At 57.0% G+C, this 24,611-nt stretch overlaps 1 protein-coding gene across 5 annotated transcripts; it reads right to left on the reverse strand.

The window, feature by feature from the left end:
* Positions 1 to 1,094: 1,094 nt before the first annotated feature.
* Positions 1,095 to 24,112, reverse strand: Tpcn2 (two pore segment channel 2). Of its 5 annotated transcripts, XM_004627115.2 has the most exons (25): positions 23,976 to 24,112; positions 21,542 to 21,606; positions 20,771 to 20,847; positions 20,284 to 20,461; positions 18,758 to 18,874; positions 15,304 to 15,410; positions 14,532 to 14,607; positions 12,887 to 12,986; positions 12,016 to 12,081; positions 11,565 to 11,629; positions 10,968 to 11,068; positions 10,224 to 10,305; positions 9,981 to 10,067; positions 9,096 to 9,215; positions 8,901 to 8,960; positions 7,694 to 7,822; positions 7,067 to 7,116; positions 6,456 to 6,555; positions 5,022 to 5,093; positions 4,343 to 4,419; positions 3,977 to 4,058; positions 3,809 to 3,891; positions 3,590 to 3,671; positions 3,178 to 3,272; positions 1,095 to 2,441 (listed from the first exon to the last, which is right to left on the reverse strand). In XM_004627115.2, the coding sequence occupies exons 1-25, from the start codon at positions 24,088 to 24,090 to the stop codon at positions 2,363 to 2,365; spliced, it is 2,265 nt and encodes a 754-aa protein (XP_004627172.1). In that variant the 5' UTR covers positions 24,091 to 24,112; the 3' UTR covers positions 1,095 to 2,362. The 5 variants fall into 5 exon arrangements, 4 of the variants coding, with proteins under 4 accessions (XP_004627172.1, XP_023566329.1, XP_023566330.1 ...); XM_023710561.1 differs by lacking the exon at positions 8,901 to 8,960; XM_023710562.1 differs by lacking the exon at positions 23,976 to 24,112 and having other exon boundaries at positions 20,284 to 20,412; positions 21,542 to 21,605.
* Positions 24,113 to 24,611: the final 499 nt, after the last annotated feature.

The raw sequence follows: 24,611 nt of genomic DNA on the forward strand, positions 1-24,611 counted from the left end.
AGCCACCTAGCTCCCCCTTCCGGGTCATGGGTGTGAGCGGACATGAGGGCCTAGGCCAGGCCTCCAAGAAGGCTCGGTCACCTGGGAAGCAAGACCCTTCCCACATGCAGGCTCAAGTGCCATCCAGGTGGGAGGTGGCCTCCAAGTGGGTAGAGACCTGGGTGCCTGGCCAGGACCCTGAGGACCACACACTCATCCCTAGCCCAGGGACCACACAGGCTGCAGCAGTTTCTCTTCTCTTTGGTGTATGCAGCATCCAGCACAGGTGCCCACACTGCCACCAGGGGCCCCTCTACAGCCTATTCCCCCATGCACCCTCACACCCTGTCCTGTCCACTGCACCAGCAGCCTCCATCTGTGCCACTGCTGCCCCCAGGTCAGGGCTGCCCAGCCATGGCCACCTGACCCCACAGCAAAGCCCTGCCTGGGTGACAGTGCCACAGACCGAGGCCTCCTCCCACCTAGCACAACCAAGCCTGCGCTCAGCCTTGTAAAACTCAACCGTGTGAAAACGATGGAAGCAGTATGTGCTCTGGGGGCAGCAGGAGCCCCTAGAACATCTGTCAGATCCAGTGCATGGTCGGAAAGGGCCAACAGGACCAGCACCCCCACACACACCCAAGTTCAGTGGCTTGAGGGATGGGAGCCATGCCTCTGACCGGCACTCCCTGCCATATCCTGCACAAGTTGTGCAGATTATATGCTGCCAGATAAAAAGCCACAGAGGCCTCTGGTCACAAAAACCACGAGTACAAAATACAGCAGACAAGGGGTCAGAGCAGGGACAACACAAAGGCAGGGCCAGGATAGAGATGTCATACCCTCAAATGCCAAGGAGGCTCACTCTGAGTTCCAGCCTCGTTCCCAGGGGACTTGGGAGAAAGATAACCACAGAGGAAACCTCTTCAAGTTGGTCTGGGAAGAGCAACTGGCACTTTTGGGGGTCACAGGATCGCCAGGTATTGAGTCAGCAGGACCCTGTCCCTCCACTAGGTGGCGCCCAAACCTCAGCAGCAAGGGGCAGCAGTCCTCATTTGCCCCCAAGCAGGAGTGCAGGCTGGGCCTGGTGTGGATTCCAATCTACTGCTCCCCTAAGTCCTCTGCACTCACCAGCTTCCAGAGAGGTGGTTGGGGAGAGGTCTGGGAGTCCCCTCACAACTCCAGAGGCCCCCCAAAAAAAGGGTCCAGGAAACAGCCAGGACTTCAGACAAGCCCCAGGGCCAGACAGAAGCCACACTATGCCAGGGACCTAACTCCCTCACTGGCATCTGCACCACCCAAGGCAGCTCATTGCATGGCAAGTCTAGTCCTTTTTCAGTCATGCTATCCTCAAATCCCATTTCCAGACCCACTGTGGCAAGACTAGGGAGCTCACTTCCAGCAGTGGGGTGACATTCACACCCTTAATGCCCACAGAGCCCACAGCGGACATCACTCATCAAACCCTGCAGGCATCACGCATCAACCCTGGTAAGCATCACTCATGGATATCCACATTCCCTTCTGTGGAAACCTCCAGAAGCTGCGCACCCAAGCACTGGAGCTAGTACATGAATACCAAAACCACTAGTCAACCTGGATCAAGGTGAATCAAGTGACATTGTGGCCTGTCACAGAGCTCACTTCTTCCCTGTCCCCAATCCAGCCCCCTCTACCACACACCATGGATACCCAAAAAAGGACCACTGCAGGCTTATAAGCTTTTGAGCAAATCAGTAAAAGGTGCTCCTCACAACAGTCAGAAACCCAAGTGCCAGGATACAGCCACAGGGTCAGGTACCCTTGTACCGTGCACAACCTAAACAACCTTACCCAGTGGCTTTCAGAGAAGTAGGACCAGAGTCACACTGAAGGAAGAATAACAATCTCATTGTTTGCAAGACTTACCGCTGAAAATTAGTGGCATTCTGACCCATAAACACACCCCCAATCACACACATAATCCATAAAATAATAAAATATAGTGAACATTCCCTTTGTGTAAAACACCCAGCACCTTCCACTCAGGGCATGGAATCTATGAGTTACCCTGTGCAGGCCCTGTACAGGGCTCCAGTCACTGAAGGCCACCAGCAGCGAAGGCACCATGGGGGCTACAGGCCCCGAGAGGACAGTCACTGCCTCCTTTTCAGGAAACTGACCGTCTCATCTCCCTGAAGCAGCTTGGAGAAGAGAGCAGCACAGCACAGTGCCACCAAAAGCGCCACATCATCCACACCGCAGGCAAGCCTGGGCTGTCCTTGTCCCACCTCCGCCTGTTCCCTGAGATGTGGCCTGTCAGAGGCACAGTCCTCCTGCCTGGCCACAGCCAGCTGCCTCTTCCACGACACGTGGTTCCCAGGGCACGAAGGCCGCCCGGATATCACCTGCACAGCCACAGGTGGGGATGACGACGCAGCTTCTCCATCAGCTCCTCGTCCCCAGGCTCCTCCAGGATGTCCCTGCACAGGAAGAAGAAGGGCGCTCAAGAGGAGTCAGCCTAGCCCTCTCGGGAGGAGCGACCAGAGCCACAGGGAGGCTTGCCAGGGCCAGGACCAGGGTCCCTGAAATCACCAGGGACACATGCCAAAATGAATGTGGCGAGGACATGGGGACACTGCTAAAGCTACAGGACAGATGCAGCCACTATAAATGGTTATACATATTCAGAGCCTGGAGGGGAGAAAGGAGGCAATTCAAAACTATAGCACTGGCCTAACAGGCCACAGTCCTACGCTCCAGCCCCAGGACCAGAAAATAAATAGATAAATCCATAAAACCCTGCAGTCTGGACAGTGGGTCTCACACTGGAGGGCAGGGCCTCAAAAAGGCAGTCACAGCACACAGCCAACAATGAGAAGAGAAAGGAGACCCACAGCAGGTAGCATTGGGGGACCAGTCATGTTTCTGACCTAATAGAGGACAGCTTCCACAATCCAAAGAAAAAAGACGGGGCAGCTCCCTGAGGCCACTTGATTCTGCATGACAGGACGCAGGGCTGAGGGATGGTCCCGTCTATGCTGGACCCAAGCCTGCAACCCCAGTGGCAAAGGCAGGGGCAGTGCCAGCCACATCCACACCTTCACCTTGGCCTCAACCCTGGCTCTAGGCTTCTCTCCTGCTTGCCTGCTGAAGGCCTGTGGCTGCCACCTCCCCCTCTAGCCCAAGAGGCCCTGGAAGTGCCTTCTCATCATGTACCTGAACATGAGTTCCTCCGACATCTGGTAGGTGGCCTCTGAGGTCCCAGCAGGGGGCTGTTCATGACTTCGGGGGTCCCACCTGTGGAGGAAGTTCTGGCAAACAGAAAGCAGGAAGGGCAATTAAAGGGTGTCCCGTGGGGAAACAGCCTCACCTCTCCTCCGGGCCTCCAGCACGGGCAGGTCAGCATCACTATGGGAGCCAAGTGGCTCCCCCTGGAGGTCTAGATGGAGGGCCCAGTACAGCGTGTGCAGCCCCGCCTCCCTCCAGCCTTGGCAACACATCTGGGCCCCCAAGGGAAGCAGGGAAGCAGCACTAAGCCCCAGGGCAGGGAGTTCCCCCAAGGCACCCAGAAGTCAAGGCTGGAGTCACACAGGGGCCCCATTTGGGCCTAGGCTGGGACTGCTGATACCTCCAGGAGTAGAGCCAGAAAGAGGTTGACCCAGATGACGGATGACACCAGCCACCACAGCACAAAGTAGATCTTTGACCACCTGTGGAGGACAGGGAGGCGCCCACACCACCGTGAGCAGAGCAAGACCCTCCCTGAAACCCATCAGCGGTATTGGGGCAGCGGGCAGGGAGGCCCCAGTTGCTCGGAAGCTCTGCTGTCGGGGCGAGGGTGACTCACGGGCCCACGTAGCGTTCGTAGGCGTCCAGGATCACCTGCCAGTTGTTCACCACCATCACATTCCACAGGGTGACCAGGGCGGCCTGTGGGGGCAGCAGACCATGGGTCTGGGTAGGTCCAGGAGGCGTGGGGAATGGGAGAAGATCTGGGGACAAACACTGGCCTCACCGCAAAATCATCGAAGTTGTTGGCCCAGTACTCCAGCTGCTCAAAGCTCCCACAGGACGCAGAGCCATTGGCAGGGGCCAGGCTGGGGGACACAGCATGGCTGGGTCGGTGTCTGCCCAACACTGCCCAGCCCCCAGCCCCTCCCCATGGACCTCTTTATGGCCCCTGGGGCTCCAGGCTCTCATGCTGCTCTGCACCCCCAAGCCCCCCTGCAGCTTGGACCCAAGGCTGGGGTGGGGATGGGGACAGGGCATCTAGGAGAGTTCCAGAGGTGGGGCTAAGGGGACCCAGAAGTACCCCTCCTCCTGCGCAGTTGGGCCCCTAGTGTCCCCCAGGAGGCTCCTTTGCACTGAGGCCCCACCCCACCTGCTGTTTCCTAAAGGAGCCACGATGGTGCCTCGGAACATGCTGATCCCAATGATGGCGAACACGTAGTACACCACCTACAAGGCGGCCGAGGTGTCAGCGCGCTGCAGCCCCAGGCCAGGCCGCCTGTCTGAGGCAGGCAGAAACAGGGCGGGGCAGGGTTCCGGGCCTGCTGCGGCACCATTACACATGGGGACGCTTTTGGGCTCCGGGCAGGTGTGACTCCAAAGTGACCCAGGGAGTGGGATCACAGGCTTTCCTCCTGCCCAGCATGGCCCCAAGGTAGCAGGGGCATCCTTGGGAGGGCAGGGCACACTGTGGCTTTTGCTCGTCAAATGTGACCAAGTCCCTCAGATCCTCTAAGAAAGAAGCAGCCTAAGGCCCCTTCCTGGGCACCAGGAGGCAAGCTTCTCAGTGCATTCTAGGACCCAGAGGTAGGTAGGGGGGACTAGAAAATTACCAGCAGATTTCTGGCATAGGGAAGGGAGGGGGGACTACTAGCCACCGCAGCCTGGGGGCCTCCCAAAAGGCTTCTTGTCCCCAGAACCTCTGCGCCTCACCTACTGCTCCCCCTCACACCCAAGGACCCCTCTCCAGGGTAAGCCAGCCTGTGAGGCCTCCCTTGGAGCACCCGAGCCCACCCTCGTGGTCCCCTGACAGCAACAATCCTGGGACTCACCACCAGGATTCCACCAAAGGCCCGCAAGTTCTGGATCAGGCCCAGTACGGTACTGACCACCATGGCCATAGGCTGCAGGCAGGAAGAAAGCCCAATGTCATTCATCCAGCCCCACTGGGGACATCAGTGTCACTGCCCTGACCTTAACTGGGAAGACACGAAGGACAGGTGAGTGAGCACCAAACCACACACACACACACACACACCCCCGACACACCCCACATCCTCCCATACACACCCTCACCCCAACACCACAGCTGCCACGCAGGCTCACACCACTGCATACTCCGCACTCCCAAACCACCCCTGTGGGCACTGAGCTCCAAGGCAGACGCCAGAGCCTAGGGCCTCAGATGGCCTCTGCCAGCCAACCCGCTGTGGCCAGGTGAGCCCCTCCACAGAATGCTGGCTCCAGACAGACCAGGCCTGAAGGTGGCAGGGGAACCCCAGGGATGGACTCTGAGGAAGAGGCCTCAGACAGCTAGCCAGGAACCTGCGCCTACAGGCTGCTCCCCACACACACAGCCCCCAAGAAAGGCCCTGCCCACCCACTCAGCGTCGCAAGTAACAAGGCAATGCCGGCAGGTACAGCACCTAAGTGCGCACATGCCATGTGCAGACATGCAGATGCTGTCAACTGCATATGAGCTTACGCATACACATCGTGTGTGTGTGTGTGTGTGTCTGTGTGTGTCTGTGTACACGACAGTGTGATGACACACCTGTGCACTCACACGTGCCCGAGTGTGGAGGTGCCTGTGGGCGCAGTCACCAGCTGGTGTAATCGTCCATACATGTGTGCCCTATGACTATATGTGGCTGTGTGCGGATCTATGTGACTGTATGTGTGTGCAAAGGCCCCAGCACAACACCCCTAACCCTGGCCTCGTCTGCATGGACACTGCCACGGGGCTAAAGGCACCACAGTGGGACACGTGCACGCAGGAGGACCTGGGCCAGCAGGAGCAGCTCCAGCATCCTCGGGTTCTGTTTCTCCTGAGTTGTTCAGAAATGGGATGCAAGCAGACTGTCCCTGTGCCAGGGGCTGGGCCTGGACACACTGACCCTCTTGCTTCCTCTCCACACCCCTCCCAGTGTATGCTGTTCCTGATGGGGACTGAGAAAACTGAGACTCCAAGATGCCATCAACAAGCCCCAGTCCTTTTTCAGGGCCTGAGAATGAGCCGCTGGCCGGCGTCCTGCCCTCACCGAGGCCGTCACAGCAGCCTCCAGCAGCACAAACGCCCTCCCGTGGCAGCCAAGAGTCCACGCCTACCACCTCCACTGGTCTCCTCACACAGGTGCAGGGCTGGACTTGCCTCCTAACCACCCGCCCAGCACCTCAGGGATGCAGAAGGCTGAGGTGTACCCGAGGGGCCCAAGGTGACCTGCCTAGAGCATAGGCAGGGCAGGGCGGGCCAGATACCCACATACCTTCATGTTGGGGACGATGCGCAAGAACCGGAACACAATGAGCATGTTCACCAGCCGCGTCATGTCCCATAGGGACAGCAGCCCCAGCGTCTCTGGCTTCCTGTGCAGATACACAAAAGGCACATGTGAGCACAGCAAACGTGCAGCTGACAGAGGGGACACAGGGCACCGCAGGAGGTCAGACCACTGACACACCAGGCAGGTTGCACTGTCCACTCCAGCAGCCCTGGTCACTGCCCCACACCCCAGCACAGCCTCACAGGGCTGCAGAGCCAGAGGACCCCCCTTTTACAAAGGAGGTTACGTAAGTCTCAGATACAAAATTGGGGTCCCGGCACACTGAGGTCCCCAACCACGTGTCCCTTCAGGGTGCCAGGTGAGGGAGTACACCGCCACTGGGGAGGGCACCTGGGGAAGGAGGGAGGGCCCCAGGGACAGGGCGCTGCAGAGCTGGGAGCAGCCTCAGCTCCCATACCACCCTCCGCCAAGCACAACTGGCCCACGGCACCAGCGCCACTCACAGTGCACTGGGACTGCCCGAGGGGCCAGAGCCCTCCCCTGGAGGCCCTGGGAACAAGGTTTGTGTGGCTCCCTGAGTTCTTGTCACATACCAGCGTGGGTGTGGGAATCCATACACAGCCAGAGTAGAGATTTCCAAAACCTTTAATGGCAAAGGAAAAGGAGGCATCGTACAGCAAATGCTAACTCAGAAAACTTCCAGGCAACGTCAACACTCACACGTCAACACTCATGTCTGACATGTCCTCCCAAGAGGGTGCTCTGGGGGAAAAAAAAAATGAGAGTCCACTCTTCGTCCCCATGGTCGGCTGCCACATCAGGACTGCCATTAACTGAAAGTTGCCCTGGCCTCAGGAGCTGGGACTCAGAGAAGCTCCTAAGTAAGGATGGCCAGAGAGGCCTCTCAACTCTAGGAGGCCTCCTAGCTCTAACAATCCGGATACGGATAAATAAACGTCACTCCAGAGTCATTGCTGTGACATTCCACACCAAGTTGCTCCCTCACTCCCAGCACCTAGGAAAACAGGTGCTGAGGCACCCAGCCTTCCTTCTACCCACACCAAGGTCACGTAGACTTGGTGGCTGTGGCCCCAGGGTTACCACAAAGCTGGGTGGGACCACAGTTGTCAGGCCCTTCTCCCCGGAGGCAGGAGCCCCAAGGAAAGGGCTTTGGGTCTCAGGGATGCAGGGGGCCCCCCCAAGGACAGCTCCCACTTTACCAGCAGGATGGAGGTGAGAAGGCCGTCGCATACATTGCTGGGGTAGGACAGGTAGCCCCACAGGCCCAGAGCGAAGACCTTGAGCAGCAGCTCCAGCACGTAGTACAGGATGTAGATGCAGTCCAGGATCTGGGGGAGGAGGTGACACGACACAGCTGCCCCTAGGCCACTCGTCCCTGCCCCTCTCCACTGCAGAGCAGCCCCCACACCCCATTTTCTACTCTATCCACTCTCCTCAGTGTCCACCACAGCCCAACATCTTCTTTATGAGATGTGATTAAAAATACAGTGAATGTGACTACAAAGTGCTAGCCACTAGAAAGTAGGCTCCTAAAATCATGGCAGTGTGTCCTCACTCGCCGTTCACCAGATCTGACACAGGTCACTTCTGGTTTTTCCCAAGCCAAAAAGACCATGAAACACAAAATCACTGAATTGATTCAGGACACGGGGGCAGCCACACAGCACAACTAAAGACACTCATGAAAGAAGACGTCCACCTGCCACTTCAGAAAGTGGCAAGAACGGTGGGAGAGCGCTCCAAGTGTGGGGGGGGGGGACCTTGAAGGAGGACTGCGAGGCGTCTTTTGCTATAATAAATGTTTTTTTTTTCTTTTCAAAGTTTTATTGATAAGCATATAGCAATGAGACAGTTTCAAATCAAATCGAAAGTACAGTTTTAACATATAATAAATGTTTTAACTCAAATACTCATCATATTTTTTAATCACGCCTCTTATTTCATACACATGACACGTCATTCTTAAATGTGACAGATCAAACCGTTTCTCAAATAAGGAAAATCTCATAGCTTTAATCAACTTATCTTTCACAATGTAATTCAGCAAACTTCAAAAAACATCCTTTGTCAAAGCCCTGGCAGAAAATAACGGGTAGTGCTATGGTTTAGCTTAACATCTGCATGGAATAACTAAATTCCTAAGTAATCTAACAAGATCTTTTCATACTAAATAAGAAATTCCCAAGTTCTTTTTGAAAGGCTGGGAAACAACCAAGAAGACAAAACACAAATCCTGGAGCCAGAAAGCCAGGGAAACCCTGAGGTCATAGCTGCTGTCCCATACCTGCAAAGCCTGGGCCCCTGCCCAGTGCTGAGCCCACCCACCTGGCCCAGCCCCCACTGAGCCAGGCAGCTCCATGACAAGGGCCAGTGGCTCTCTACTCTCCCTGCGACTCCTGAACTCACCCCCAGGACAAAGTCATCTCGGTTCCCAGGCAGCACGTCGGCGTCCAGTACCAGGAACACCTGCAGGGCCACAAGGGAGGGCAGCTCACTGAGCCACACAGCACAGCCACATGTGCTGCAGGGTGCACCGTCACTAGGTCAGACAACAGGAGGAAGGGGACGTCCCACACCCACATGGGGCCGGGCTGCACTCACGCAGATGGACACGAGGTTGCTCAGGGCGATGACATTCCCCAGGTAGTCGAAGTACTGGTGGCCGAAGAAGACCTGGGCGGTCCGGAGAAACGGAGACTGGTACTGGGGCCTTGGCGGGTGCTGGAAAGAACCCATGTGCTCAGAACCATCTTAGAGCTGGTAGCTCTGCCCTCATTCTGGGATTCAACATTCTCCTATCTCACCACCTGTCCTAGTCTCCAGCCTAAGAGTAAATAGTTTTATAGACAAGAGGGTTATCACAGTGGTCTTTACAATCTGAGGAGCAGCAGTAAAGACCTAAATAAACATCCCAATTCGTCTGCCACCCTGAATGATGCCATGCTAGAGTATGCCAGGCTGGCACACAAACAGTTATGAACACACCAGGAACACACCAGCTCACACTGAACAGGCTGGTGTGGAAAGGAAAGAGTAACAGGGCCAGACAGGAGTGGGACACGTAAGACACAGCTTACTCCGCTTCCTTGCCCTGTCCTGGTTCAAGACCTTGCACACCCTGCAGGGGACACCTGGGCTGCTTCCAGCATCCCATCCACCCAGAAACCACACAGGAAAATGTGGACAGCTGGGGACTCTGAACAGTGCTAGGCTGGGGACTGCAGGCACTGCCGAGGAACAGAGGTGAAGGACCCCACAGAGTGACGCAGAAGAGTCTGTCACGGAGACACAGATGCCAGGTCCAGGATGGGTAAATGTCTACAGGTCAGCAAAGTCTCCCCATTTGCCAGGATCCAAGTGGAGCTCTGCCCCCACTGCCCTGCCATGCCCTCAGAGACCTGGGTAATCAGTGACAGAGACCATGGAAATCTGCTGTGAGCCCTGGTGGCCCGGGTTGGGCAGCTGGCACATGCCAAAGCCCCCTACCTCTTTGATCACACTTTTGTCAAGCTCGTCAAAGAGCTTCTGGAACTCATCGATGGACAGTAGGACATCATTGTAGGATCGCACCTTCTGTAGAGGGAAGCCCTGGTCAGCAAACGGTGTGACGCCAACAGCCGAGCTACTGACCTCACCCGCTGTGCGCACCAGGCTCACAGACCCACACCTGTCATCACTCCCAGGGGCCCAGGGGCCCCAGGGGACAGGCAAACATGGGAAAGCAGCTACCTCCATGAGGGCCTGCTTGTGGGAATGGCTCATCTGCACTTTCTGAAGCACCTGCAGGAAGTTCTGAGGCTTCACCCCAATTCTGTGGGAACGAAAACCCCTTTTCAGTGAATACAGACAGCCAGGCTACCTGGTACCCTGCCAGGCAACACAGGCCCCAGCTCCCAGGCTGTGCTTGGCTCAAATTCACCCTGATGCCTGGCAAGGACCTCAACTAGCAAGCATCTACTGCAGTGGTACTGCAAGTGTTTTACAGTAACCAACTAAGGTCCCCAAGAAGTTACCCTGTCCCACTTTAAGGAGGAACAGGCAGACTCCTCCTCCACCCTATAGTTGGGGCCAGAATCCTCCCAAGGACACACCATTGAGCTCTGTCACCACCTATACCAGGGCAGGGTAAACACCTAACCCAAAGGGCCAGGGAAACAGCTCAGTGGCATAAGTGCCTACCTGGCAAGTGCAAGGTCCTGAGTTCAATGCCCAGTACCAAAAAAAAAAAAAAAAAAAAAAAAAATCTCAACAGAAAGACCAAACTTAAATGGTTCATTATATTGACAAAATAAATTACACCTGACTCGAGAGGAGTGGACTTGGGGGCAGTAGTGACAGCTCCTAGGACCAGGCGGGTTTCAGATGCAGGAGGAGTAGCAGGTCTGGCAGCCGCCAAGCAGGGCTGTTTGGGAATCTGCCCCAGGGAGACAGCAGCCTCCTGTTCCCAAGGAAAAGGCCCCAGCCAGCACTCACGCCTCAGGAGTGGCTCCCGCCTGCCCTGGCATGGAGGAAAGGACTTCATAGGCAGCACGGGTCCCCAGGCGTCGCCGGAGCAGGGAGGTCTGCAGAGATTTCTGCAAGGAAGACGTTCTGAGTGCTGGGTCCACCTGCGCCCACCACACATCCACCCTGAACCACACCCCCAGGAGACAGGTGGGTAACTAAGGACTCCGGCAGCCCACTCACTGCCCTGGAGTGGCCCCTCGCCACCTGACACAGAGGACAGCTGCACAAGCCCCCAAGGATCCTCAAAGAGGGGAAGGCCCACAACAGCCTGGGCTGATTGGAGCAGACAGTAGCACCTACACAATTCACAAAAGCCTCTTCTCAGCATGTGTGGGGTCTTACTTCCCACAAGAGGGTCCAGGTCAGCATCCTACAAAGCTGCAATTCTAGGGGGTTTCTCCACGGGTGTGACAGAGCAGGGGAGGGACAATACATGGCCATGTCGCTGGCTCCTGCACCCCAAAATGATTCGGTATATCTCGGGAGGCAGAGGTCAGGTCAGCACAGCTGAGGGCCACCCTCTGTCACTCAGGCCACACCCACACAGTGGGGCAGGTGGCTCACCATCAGGTAGCCACGGAATTGGTTGTAGATGATGGCAGTGAGCAGGTTCATGAGAAACAGGCTTCCTGCAGGAGGAGAGGCAGCAATCAGAGGCAGGCAGGGCAGAGGCAAAGCAGCAGCAGCTCCTGCTGCCACAGAGCACTAGGACAGAGTGGGCCCAAGCAAGGCACCAGGAGGCCTGGATGGTCAACCATGGTCACAGAGTGCCTGCCACTCATCCACTGAGCCAGAGACACATCACCACCCCAGGCCTCCACATCATCACTCAATGGGACCCCACAGGGCCTCCTAGGCATGGGAGAGGACAGACTGAGTCACTGGTGGTCACAGACCACAGGTCACATGCCACTGGGCAGAGGCACGCCAAAAAGAAGTTATAGGGCTCGGGCCACTGGACCTGTTACACCAGGATCACTCGTGGCCTGGCAGCCCACAGACTGGCTATACTCACCTATCAGGGTGAAGACTATGAAGAAGATGGCGTAGGCCCGGTTCTTGGAATATGCAGGAATCATCACTGAGGCAAAGAAGAAACCCCTGAAACCGTGATCCCATCCTCAGTGCCGGGTCACCTTCCTGCATCCAACTTAGTGCCACCAACTCAGGAAGGCCCTGGGCTAGGAGAGCCAAGGACTTCCTGTCCAGAACACATCCTCACACCTGCTGTTTCTCCCAGGGGATGGGGAGCTCACTGCCCACTGAGGACACTCCCAGGCTATGCTCAGAGAAGGTCGCTATGGTTCTGAGCATCCCTGAGCCCAAACAGTCATAGTGACCAAGCCATGGTCAAGCCCAGGCAGACCGCAGCCTCCCCAACTGGCCATTCCAGCCACAACACACACAGCAGCAGCTAGGGGGCCTGTCAGCACCCATTGCAGCCAGCCAAGCCCCGGGGTCTCTCACACTCGATGCTCCAGAGCAGCACGCACCTCTCAACTTGCCCTGGGCAGCAATCGGGAAAGTGGCTGGGCCCCAAAGAGACCACCCAAGGGGCCACTGACCTCCGCCACTTGTCACCACATAAAGAACACCACTCATTTTCAGCTTCTCCGTGGAGTAAGGAGACAAGAGGCAAGGAATAGAGAAAGCAGTGAGAAGGCAAAGGAGAGGGAAAGGAAAAAAAAGGGGGGGGGGGAATGGAAAACAAGGAAAAGAAGAGAAGGCAAAGGAGGAAGGGGAGGAAACGGGGAGCCCAGTGTCATCCTCCCCGGCGATATAAAGGAAAGGCCTTAACTCCCACCCGACTCCAATGCTCAGCATCCCCAGTCGACCCCCACAGGCCTGCTGGCTGCCTCCAGGTCCAACCCTTGCTCCTTGCATACCATCAGGGTTGTTGGCCGTGGTCAGCAGCACCAAGAGGGAGGTCAGAGCCTCTGGCAGGCTCCGGAAGTAGGCCAGTCTCTCCCTGTTCGGCTCTGCATCCTGTGAAGAACAGGTGAGGCTCCAGCGGCCATCACGACCTCAGCCTAGGGCTTAGGACAGCGACACTCCAGGCCCCAGGGACCAGCCACTGTGGCCTGCATCTCCAAGCAGGTTCTGAGCTCATGGCCAGACAAGATAGCACTCGGGGCCTCCAGGCCCAGGAGCAAGCATCTGAGGAGACAGAGCATCCCCACAGCTGCCAACCATAGCAACAGGCCTGCCCGCCACACAGGGGCCTGGCCAGCATGCCGGCTGCCTACCTGTGCCACACTGTATGCATAGTGAGGCCATAAGCAAGAAGCAAGAGGCAAGAGGGGCAGAGAGGCCCAGGCTGGCATATGGCCTCATACAGCCAGGTAGAAAGGGACCGGTGATCTGAACCCCCAGAGCGGCCTTGCTGAGCCTCCGCAAATCAACCTCTGAGCAGCTGATACAGGGCTTGATGGCTGAGGAAAGGGATTCCAGACAGGTCAGCCACCATTATACCCTCCTCCTGACTGCAACCAAAGGCTGGGAATCATTCTCACTGAGACCACGGTGGGCAACATCTCCCCACACAGTTACACAACACTCACTCGCTCAGCCTAGTAACTCTTCACGGGGTAAACACCCAACCTGGAGGAGGCACCAACCTACTGGCACCCGGGGACACTCGGTACTCAGGGATGGTGTCCACTGCCCCAGTTCTAAAGCTGTGGCCACCTCCAGTTCCCCACACTGACTATCAACCTGACCCAGCCCTGGGAAACAGCAGAGACTATAGCCATCACAGGACAGCCCCAGGGTGACACTCAGGGTGCACCTTAGCAGCCTAGCATGTGCCACAAACACACACAAACATCGAGTTGCCCACACAGACACACGCTCAGACCCAGGCATAAAGACAGACACAGGCACATCCAGGGCCCCGTGCTCTTTCCCCCAAAGGCTAAGGCTCAGTCTCAGACCTGCCTTCCCCTCCTGGGTGCCAGCCACAGCCTGACCCCAAAGTTGTCTCACACATGAAAAACAGCTTTGGCCAAGGTCACATCCCAGCACAAAGCAGCAAACAAGCAGATGGCCCAGGCCTAGGAGGACTGGCCAGGACATGAGAACAGACACAAAGCAGCAAGGGCCAGGGACAGCCCAAGGCAGGGGGGCACCTCCACACTGGAATATGTCAGTGGGGGCAAAAGGCCTGGCTGGGCAGGAGACCCGGGCCAGGGCTGGAGATGAGGACACAGGGGTACCCCCATAGGGTAGTGTAGGTCTGAGAGGCCCAGGTGAGGAAAGACATGGAGAAAAGAGGTGTAGATGCCACGGAAGGTAGCGCCACAGCAGAGCACAAAGGCGCTGCCCAGGAGGGAAGGAGGCAGCCCAGGAGGAGGGCAGTAGCCCCAGGCCCAGGACACAGGAGACAGCCCCTGGAAGGGGGCAGTGGGAACACAATGGCCATGCAGGGGGCATGGTGGCCTACAGGTCACAGGGGCCGCCTTACTCTCTGCCAACCCAGTGACACTCCACCCAGACAGCAGGGCAACCTCTGTGGCCACGATCCCACCTCACCTTCTCGCCCACAGTGAACAGCAGCATCCCGAGCATCGTGAAAAGGCACAAGTGAATGGCCAGCAGCAGCCCGACGCTGGGGAGGGACAGACACTCAGCCTGGCGAAGTGCAGGCCCCACAGGGCCAAACCCGCCTTTCACCAGAGACCCTGCTGAACAAGCATTCAGCCCAGGCCCTGAGGACAGGCCTGCTCCCACCTCACAGAGTCCTCTTTTTTGCTGAGACAAAGGCAACCTCAGAGGAGGGACGGGGACCAGGACACTGGAAGAGAGAGGCCACTTCCTTCCTTCTGGGCTAAAGACAGTAAGCCAGGTGGGCCCCCAGGGTACAGATTCAAGGCATTTCTACTGGCAGGAGCCCACAGGGGACAGGGAGAGAACAGACCCAAGACCCCAAATTTCTGGTAGTGAAGGAAGCTTGAAGGCATCCAGGCAGGTATGATGTCCAGCATAGCTTAGTTTTATAAGGTCTAAGAGGCAGCAGACAACTAGGACACAGCAAGCCAGGCAAGGGCCATGCCATGCGGGAACACAGGGACAGACAAGGACCCATAAGAGGGGTGTCCGCAGAACTCAGTAACAGAGGGGAGGAGAGGCAGGGCTGCAGTGGGGCATCCTAAGGGGCCCCAAAACTCCTACATGCTGACCTCTGCAGGGTGCTGGGTTGGGACTATTCATGGGCCTCACAGGCTGCATCTGGACAAGAGCATCTAGGTCGTCCTTATCCGGGCCCCTTGGGCTGAGCTCTAGCTCAGGTGGGTCTGAGACCTACCTGGCCATGTCTGGCAGAGACCATCGGATGCACTTTAAGGTCTTCTTCATCATGGAGGAGTTCTGCAGCAGGAAGAAGGGGCGCAGGAGGCGGCGCAGGCGCAGTGGCTACAACAGATGCAAAGTAGTCAGGCTCAAAACTGTGCCTGCAGACCACACTGCTCCATACCTGCCAGCCAGCGCACAGGGCAAGTGGGCCTGGGATCCTAGGGACAGGAGCAGGCTCTGCTGGTCACGGCCCACACTGGCCACTTCAGCTGGCAGGTCATGGATGGCCTTTCCTTCTCGCTCTCATGGCCCTGGCTCCATCCCACCACATGTAAAATAATACAGTCTGGCGCTCCTGGTGTGCCAGGGTCTCTCCTTCATTCCAGAGGTCCCTGGGACAAAGGTTCCGCCTGCCTCCTTCCTGCCAGCAGTTCATGCAGCAGGCACGTGGCCCCTCCCTGGGCTGCACTTGTCATCCTCAGAAGACCCAGCACATGGCCTGGGAATAAGACAGGTAAAGGAAGTGGTGATGACCACACAACTAACTGCTCAGGGCTCTGGCCCCCTAGGAGGAGGCAGCATCCCGGCTTCCCCGGAGTCCTCACACGCTGCCCGTTGGGGGGGTAGGTCTGCTCCCAGCGTTCAGCAGACCAGGGCAAGCAGAGGCTGAAGGCCAGGCCAGCCTGGCTACCCATCCACAGACCGGCACCCACTCTGTAATCGGAATATGAGCACCACACGTAGAGGGCCAGGAAGACACTATAGCATGTCCAGGTGACTCGTCCCTCAAAACTGGCTGCTGGATCGGGTAAGCAATGGCAAGCCCCAGGCCCCCAGAGCTTGGAAAAAAGCCACACCCAAACAGCTAGACTAAAAGAAATCGCAAAAAAAAAAAAAAAAAAAACTTAACCGGGCTGGGGAGATGGCTCAGTGGAATAAGCGCTTCCCTGGCAAGCCCAAGTACCTGAGTTCAATCCCCGGTTCTGCCAAAAAAAAAGAAAAGCCAAGGTCTGTCTGTGGCTCCCAGGCCTGAAGGCAACGGTGCTCCACCAGGCAGTACAGGCGCGCAGGAAGGTCCAAGTACATAGAAGTGCCTGGTCCTCCTCATGAGCCACCCGGTGTCAACGGGAGCTTTGCCCCTGAGCAGCCGGCCACACAGGCTGCAGATGTGCTGAGGACGGCCAACCCAGCCAGCAATGGATCTGCGGTGGCATCAGGGCCTTACTCCTGGTTCTCCAGATCCAGGGCTAAGAGGAGAGCTCTGTGCAGGATGGACCAACAGCCCCCATGGACTGAGAAAGAAAACACCTCCCGGGGGTGGACAGGGCCATGGCAAGGGCAGAACTGTAACACTGGGGACAGGAGGCCCAGAAGGACACAACTGGACAGGTCCCTCCAAAAGGGCTCGGGGCAACCAGAGCTCCTGCCTCCTGGAATGCTCACCAGGGCCATCAGCGGCAAGACAGCATGTTCTCCGGGCAGCTAAGCCTCCTCCCTCTGCCACATGGTGTCGCCAGTACAAGACAGAGCAGCTGCCTAAGGCCAGCACATCCACCCTGCCTGACGCAGAGCCCAGCACCAGACCTCACATGACCCCTGGACACCAGCATGCAACCAAGGACCTGGGGAATGACTCTGTGGAGGTCACCCACCACCTAGTGGGGCACCCACCTCCTAGTGCGGCACCCACTGCTGAGGTCATTCAGGATGTTCTGGCTTGTGTCTAGCTGTCCCCCAAAGCCTCCTATGATCATAGGTGGGAACTTTTCAGAGGTGTTTGGATCTAGAGTGTGTAACGCTGGGACCGATTCACAGTGCAATGCTAGGCTCAAAGGCACTGGGACTCAGGGTGTAGCAGTCTAGATAAAATAAGTAGTCTAGATCAAATAAAAGGTGCAGAAAGACACTGTGAAGGTCCCTTGCTGCTTTGCTCCCTCTGCCTGCCATGAACTGGTTCTCCTCTGGAAGCCCCTCTGCCAAGCCACTCTGCCATGGGCCCAGCTCATTAAGGACTGAGCCTCTGCAAACTGTGAATTAAATAAACCTTCCCTCACCTTAACTTTGGGTGTTGGGGATTTCTGTCTCAGCAACAAGAAAAGTAACTAAGACACAGGAGAACCAGTCTGCCAGGAAGGTCCAGAGCCTTAGCAGATGCCAGACACCAGCCTGGGGCTTCCAGGGCACAGCACAGGCTCTGAGGGACTGGTTCTCCCCCAGTAAGATTCAGAGGTCCCAAGAAACGGGGTGACCACATTTCCACTCCCCATCCCACCACTCCTGGCACTGCTGGTCAGGAAGTATTCGTACCCAAGGTACAGAGGCTGCATCCACCCAGGACACACACTAGTCCAATGGAAGGACGTGCCTTCAGGGTGGATGATCCCATGAGTGAGGACAGACGCAGACACTGCTACCCAGTCCACTGGCATTCTAAGTATCCCAGCATCCATTAGGAAAAGCATTAGAAGACCTTCGGCCATCCCCCAAGAAAGGCAGCGACCCTTGGGAAGCAGAGCAGCAAGAGGGAGTGTCACTTAGGCAGTGCAAACCAGGGCCACTTCTGCAGCTGCACAAGGCTCCCTCCTGGCCTGTCAGGTGGATGTGTATCCATATACACTAATGAACCTCTGTGCCGCCGCCTTTCACATACGTACCCTGGTGGGGAGGCTAGGGGTGCCAGTTAACCTGTAAGTTATGGGATACTTGCTAGCCAATGTGACAAAACTGTGACTGTCACCAGGAAATAGGGCTGTTAAGGCACTACCACTGGGAGGACCTAGGGGCCTCCTCCTTCATAGGGAAGAAGGTTGCACTTATCCGGGAGAGCAGGATGCTGGGGTAGGGACCTGCCACTCACATCTGTTCCTCAGCAGCTGCTCCCAGGGTCCTCACTCCTTGCCTCACTTTCCTCTACCACCAGGCAGCATCCTACCCAAAGATCAAAGGGCAGGGCCCAGCTCTGCAGCCTTCCCTGTACTTCCAGATCCCCCTAGCCCCACTTCTGTCCCTTCTCTCTGGGTTATGCTGGCTTCTCTCTGGAGTTTTGTGTTCCCCCAGGACCCAGGTGAATAGGGAGGGGGGTCTCCTCACTGCCAGGCCCCAATTGTCTGGGCATGGGACATGGGCATGGTAAGGTCCTGGATGGCACTGGCATGGGGGACCCAGCCTGGATGAATTTAGATGCCAGATGAACTGAGCCAGCAGCTTGAGCAGCCCTGGGACTTGTTACCCACTCCTATTCTTGCCAACAGGCCACCTCAGAGAAACCTCATGCCTTCTCCAGGTCTATGTGCTCCCTCTGGGTGATGGGACCAGGGCTGTCAGACAAGAGGAGCCCAGAGGGCTACAGGATACGGGCACAACTGGGCAGCTGGCAGTCATGGCTGCAGGCTCAGGACCCCCGCTGCCCGCTGGCCTCAGTAGCTACACCCACACTCCACATCCCACAGCATCACCTTGCCACCTACCTCCTGACAAAGGAGACTCAGGGACACAGCCCAGTCCACCAGGGACACGGCTAGCACCGTGAGGTAGGCCAGCAGCCAGAGGTTCTTCTGGAACTGGGACCATCCAACCAGGTAACCCTGCAGGACATGGGGACAAGAGAAACAGCACACTCAGAGCCAGGCCTGAGCCAGGCAGGAGGCCTCAGTGCCCACGAGAAGACCTAGGGGGGAAGGTCTCCCCACAGTGGAGTCTCTGTGACCATCAGGGAGCAGGATGCTGAGCAGCAGCCAGAGGCCATGAGGATGCCCTGAAGCCTCAGGCAGACACTCAGCCGCTCTGGCCCGTTTCCTTATCAGTGGCAGGATTTCCACCACTGGCTCAGCCTATGCTAGCCACCAGCACGTACAGTGTCAGAGGGAGGCACAGGCATTCCAGAATGGATGAGGACAGGAGGCAGCACTCCTGAAAGGAAAAAGTGCTCCCGCCACTCCAGGAAGGTGGCGGGGGAAGCAGCTTCTCTCTGTTCCTCCTTCTCCTAACCACTTCCTACCATTAGGACAGCCCCCAAAGGTCACAGCCTGCACCTAAAGGCATGCGCTCTCCCACAACAAGATCCTTAAACACACTGATCATTCAGCAAACACTAATGACAACTCACCAGTTTCGGTTCCAGTTTCAAAACCCACACACCTGCTAGCCCAGTATGAGCTAACGTAGGGAAAACTGAGAAACTGCCTCGGCCTACAATCTCTCTCTCTCACACAAGTACGCGTGTGTGTGCACACACACACACACACATGTGCACCTGCCAGGGCCCAGCAGCACACAAGCACCCTGCCCACACTACAGACTTCGGGGATCTAGAAGCCACATGAGCCCACAGCCCAGGTGGAAGAGTACAGGGCCACCACTGATGGCGCCACCTAACACTGGACACAGATGCCCCTGGGGTCTACGGTGTTAGAATCACTCACAAAAACAGACTGTGCAGTCCCAGAAAGACCCAGCCCCTCTGCACCCCACTGCGAAGTCACCAAGGCCCCACAGTGATGCAGCCCACAGCTCCTATGAGCTGACAACCCCACACCCAGCTCCTGGCAGGATCCAGTCACAGACAGAAGTGAGAGTCAGATGCCCCTGAGTTGCTGTCTAGGCAAGAGAACCCCTTCTGCCTCATACCTGACGCCTCTCCTCTTTGAGGATGGCGGGGTGGGCCAGGAGGAAAGCTCATGGGTCCTCTCATACAGCTGGGGGATCTCCCCTCATAAAAGCTAGTCCCTCGCCAGCCCCAGAGACCCTCCAGGCCACCCAGCCCCAGCAGCTCAGCCAGCCCCTGCTCCCACCCCGGGGGGAGAACAGCCAGCATCTTTGCTCCTGCACCCAGATGTACCCAAGAACCCAGTCTCTGCCAGAGGACCAAGGGACAGAAACAAGAGGAGAAATGAACTAGGCGAGAAACAGTGTGCGACAGAAAGGCTGAGGTAGCTGCAGCCACACGGGGAGCGCCTGGCCCCCAGGCTCAGGCACCACCCACCGCCTGCCTCACCTTCACGGAGACGTCGGCCACAAAGACCAGCAGGCAGAGTAGCTCCACGGCCTCTGTCAGGCCACAGGGTGGCTCCCAGGGTGGGGAGCGGTAACGCACATCTGCAGTCCTTGTGAGTGAGGACGGGGTCTCAATAAAAGCCAAAAACAGGATCAAAAAGATAGTAAAGCTCAGAGTCCTGGAAAGAAAACAAACCTGGTCAAAGGGCAAGAAACAGCTGCCCTCTAGGATAGGGACACCAACCGGTAAGTGAACACATACAGGCCACTACAGCCTGCCCAGGTGATTCTCATCTACCCAGACTCACAGGCCCGGGGCTGACCCAGTGCTCTGAGAAGGCCCTAAGGGTAAGGAGCCCCTAACCACAGGCTGTGCTCACGGGCTGGGCATCACCAGGTGGAGCCCACCTGGACAGAGGTGGTCCTCCCAGGCCATCCTCCCCACCACCAAGCAGGCCAGGGGCAAGCCCCACAATGTGCATTCTCACCGCTGGCACAGGTTCGAGTAATACCATCGGTAAAGCCACATGGAGCGGGCATCCATGCGGTGGTAGATGGAGCGGTACTAGAAGCAAAGAATCACACAGAGGAGCATGAACAGGCTCTCCCTGGTGCTGCGCATGCCTACACCCTGACCTGTTCCCACACTGGGTGGGCACTATCTCCCACAGAGATGGGCCCCATTGGGAAGATGGACCATAGATGGCAGGGTCAGTGTCAACAAGTGGACAAGACATATCCCACCCCACAACCCTGCAGGCTGAGCCCATCACACAGTATGTTGTTTACCCAACAGAACGAGTGCTCCCCGAAAGCCAGACCTGGGGCCCAGCAGGAACACTGCAGGAATGCTTGGCAGTGTCTGTAGGCAACATAGTTGTGCTGCTGTGAGACTCTCTTTTCCATGCAAGGGTCGCCCCTCACCCCCAGCACAACTGTGTTATTCCTAGGACCCAGCACAGGCCACAGAATAGACTAAATCAACAATGCAATGATTCTAGTACTCAGAAGACTGCATCAGGGGCCAGAGTTATAGCTCAGCAGCCCAGCACCTGCCTGGCAAGTGAGAGGTCCTGAGTTTAATTCCCAGCATCCCCCTCACCAAAAGAAGACTGCTTCCTTCAGCGTGTTAGCCCTGACCCCACCCCCATCACAGTTATCCAGACCCACAGGCCAGCAGCTGAGCTCTCTGCCCAGGACAGTAAGGGATAAAGGCTGGGAGACAGTCAGCAGAGCGGCCACCACCCAGTCCCACCCACCTGAACAGCATCTTCAATGAAGACCACAGCCTGGTTGATGCAAAGGTCCTGCCTGGCCATGGCACCTATGGGCAGAGAAGACAGGTCAGAAAGAAGAAAAGAAAGCCATGGAGCTGGCTCAGCAGTCTAAGTGCCTGCCTAGGCAAGTGCAAGGATCAGGGTTCGATCCTTGGTACCACACGCAATATTGGCCCTGTGCTGGGTGCACCGAGCCAGCCACCAAGACTAGCCATGGTGGCACACACCTGTAATCCCAGCACTGGGGAGGCTGAAACAGGAGGATCACTATGAATCCACGCTGCATAGGGAGACCCTATACCAAATACATAACATTTAAAAAAGAGAAAAAGAAACCCCCCATGCACTCCACCCCTATTGCTTCCCCCTTCCCACCACCCTCATATCACTTGTTCTGAACTTGGCCCCACCAGGGGCACACTCTCCAAATCCTTCAAGTCTTTGCCCAGGACCAAAAACACTGTCCCCCAACCTGTGGATTCGAGCACTGCCTATGGGGAACTCACCCTGCCCTGAGATCCTCACCCTGGGCTGAAATCACTGATCCACTCCCCACCACGCCTCCAGGTTGGGGGTTGTACCAGACTCACCAGGTCAGAATAAAGCATGGGGGGGGGGCATCTCCTTCCCTCAGCCTCTGCTCCCCAACATCTCGGTCTAAACTCCTTCCCCCTCTTACTCTAGGTTCCTCCCTGCACAATCTGTGTGGGGCCCTGACCTGTTCTGTGTGAACCTAAGGGAACCCCTAATTTCTCTGTGTCTCAATTCCGCACAGACCCTTCCCAGCGGGACTTATGCACTAGACGGGTTACTGAGCCATAGTGCTTTCCAAGGAAGCCCTTTATCAATGTTGCTACAGCCTCTGAATGTTTTTACAGTCCTGCCATCCTTGCCTTCTGGACTCCTTCACAGACAAAAGAATGATTCTTGGACCCAGAAAGAAAAAACCCTCTCATTCTTGGGGCAGAGTCAGACACCTGAAGCAGTAGCACCCTCCTTCAGGAGTCCAACCACAGAACACAGGGTCCATCTCGGAGACAAAGGCACAGGGGCAGAAGCTGAAAGAGCCTCTCCCACCCTTCAAGCCTAGCCAAGGAGATGCGAACACAGGGCATCCTGTCCATGCTCTCAGCTGCCCTTGCCAAGGCCATGACACCGAAACAAGGAATCCTCCTAGATAGCCCCTCTTACCACTCACACTGCCCACACTGGCGCCTATCTCAACAGACCAGGTGGCACCTGCCAGATGCCCACTCTGCTGGCACCTGCAAGCGCCATGGCATTCTTACGCTGACCTAATAATCTCTGAAGCCTCATAACACACCTCTGCCAGAGCCTGTTACTGCTTCACTTTCACTGATGCTTAGATAGGTCCAGCAACCTGCCAAGGTCACACAGCCTGGAGTACCAGCCCCCGAAGGCACCCAGGCCTTCAGATACAAAGCCTGTGCCCCAGAACCATAGCTTTATTCGTCTTGACCTCTTGAGGCCTGCAAGAAGACCTAGCCCAGGCCACAAGGGGTCTAGACCCAGGAATCAAGTGAAATACCTCCCTGGGGTTGGTAGCCTACAGATTGTCTATCAGGGACCACACACACACACACACACACACACACCACTCCCTACAAATGGATCAGATCTGGTCACTGTTCTGATCCAGTTGTCTCTGGGATAGAGAAAAAAAGTGAGGTCCAGAGAGGGAAGTGGCAAGCATGAATTCAGCGCAGTACTAGCAGTGGCCACACCAGAAGCCAGGACCGTGATCTTGGGCTCAACTCCTAGTCTCTCTAAATCTCGGGGTCTTCTTCTGTAAAATGAAGCAAAGTCCTTCCACCTCTGACCGAGCACCTAATTCCTTGGAGTCAACCGGAGACAGACTCCACCCTCCCTGGACTCAGCAAACTTACTGACCATAAACAGGAAGGGCAGGAAAGAGCTGGGAAGAGAAGGCCGCTAGCAGCTGCAAGACTAAGGGGAGGAAGCTGCTCTAGTCCTCCCTGTCACCCCCGGGGGGGGGGGGGCGGGGGGCAAAAAGAATGCTACCAGGGCTGACAAGTCACTCCCACTTAGGTGGCCCTGGGTAGAGGAACACCTCTCTCTCTCTCTCAGCCTCAGTTCCTCCACTAAGAAACAAGAAAAGTGTAAAGCGGCCCTTGCTAGGTAGGAGTCATTAAAGCGAACGGAGAAAGTCCGGTTCTCCCGCCACACGAAAGAAGTGTGGGAGCTGTCGGGCTGGACTCCCCCGCGCTGCTCGAGGTCTTCTTCGCCGGGCTCCACGCGGGCAGGACGCGACCTCGGGGCAGGACCGCAGCTCCCTGCGCTCAGATCCGCGGGGACTCCGGCGGGACGGCGACGCGGGCGCTGGGACGGCGGGACCCTCGCCAGCCCGGACCCTCCCCCAGCCCAGGCTGCTCACCGGGGCCGACTTGGATGCTACTGAAAGCGGACAACCCCGACGGCGGGGAGTCGCGGCCGCGGCCCCCGTGGGCCCGGCCCAGAAGAGGTTCCGACTCAGCCTGAAGCTCCGCCATCCGAACGCCGGCGCTACAAGCGACCCGCGAGTATCCGGCTCCACCGCGCAGGCGCGCGGCTGGCCCGGGAGGCGGAGCGACCACACCACCACGCAAGGGATGGGCTTAACTGCCGGCCAATGAGAGCGAAGGGTTCGTGCGTGGGGCGGGGCTCAGCTTCCTTGGCTCTAGGGAGCGCCTTTTTGCACCAGCCAAGGGGCAGGGGAACCCTCATCACATGGTGGACCTGCGCTTGGGGCCTCAGATACCTATTGAATCTGAAGCTCTGAGGTCCTCTGTTTTCATTGGGGGGTTTTGTGGATTTCTTTTTTTGAGACAGGGTCTCTCTGTATCTCAGACTGGCCGGGAACTCACCAAGTAGCCCAGGCTGACCTCAAACTCAGTGATTCCCCCTGTCTCAGCCTCCTAAGTGCTGGGATTACAGGCGTGCGTCACCATGCCCAGTTTTAACCTGCTTTCTGGGTGATGCAGTTGCATCTAAGTGTTGAGCACATGGCTCCAAAATGGAACTGGAGTTTACC

Source organism: Octodon degus, unplaced genomic scaffold (assembly GCF_000260255.1).
Source record: "Octodon degus isolate 3935 unplaced genomic scaffold, OctDeg1.0 scaffold00018, whole genome shotgun sequence".
NCBI classification, from domain to species: Eukaryota; Metazoa; Chordata; class Mammalia; order Rodentia; family Octodontidae; genus Octodon; species Octodon degus.

What these genes read in the sequence shown, in the direction of transcription:
- Tpcn2 (XM_004627115.2), bottom strand. Translation starts at nt 24,090, where the DNA reads ATGGCGGAGCTTCAGGCTGAGTCGGAACCTCTTCTGGGCCGGGCCCAC. An exon ending in ACAAAAGTGTGATCAAAGAG is followed by an intron (nt 9,216 to 9,980) that starts GTAGGGGGCTTT and finishes GGTTCTTTCCAG; the next exon opens with CACCCGCCAAGGCCCCAGTA. An exon ending in TCGGAGGAACTCATGTTCAG is followed by an intron (nt 2,442 to 3,177) that starts GTACATGATGAG and finishes CTTCCTGTGCAG; the next exon opens with GGACATCCTGGAGGAGCCTG.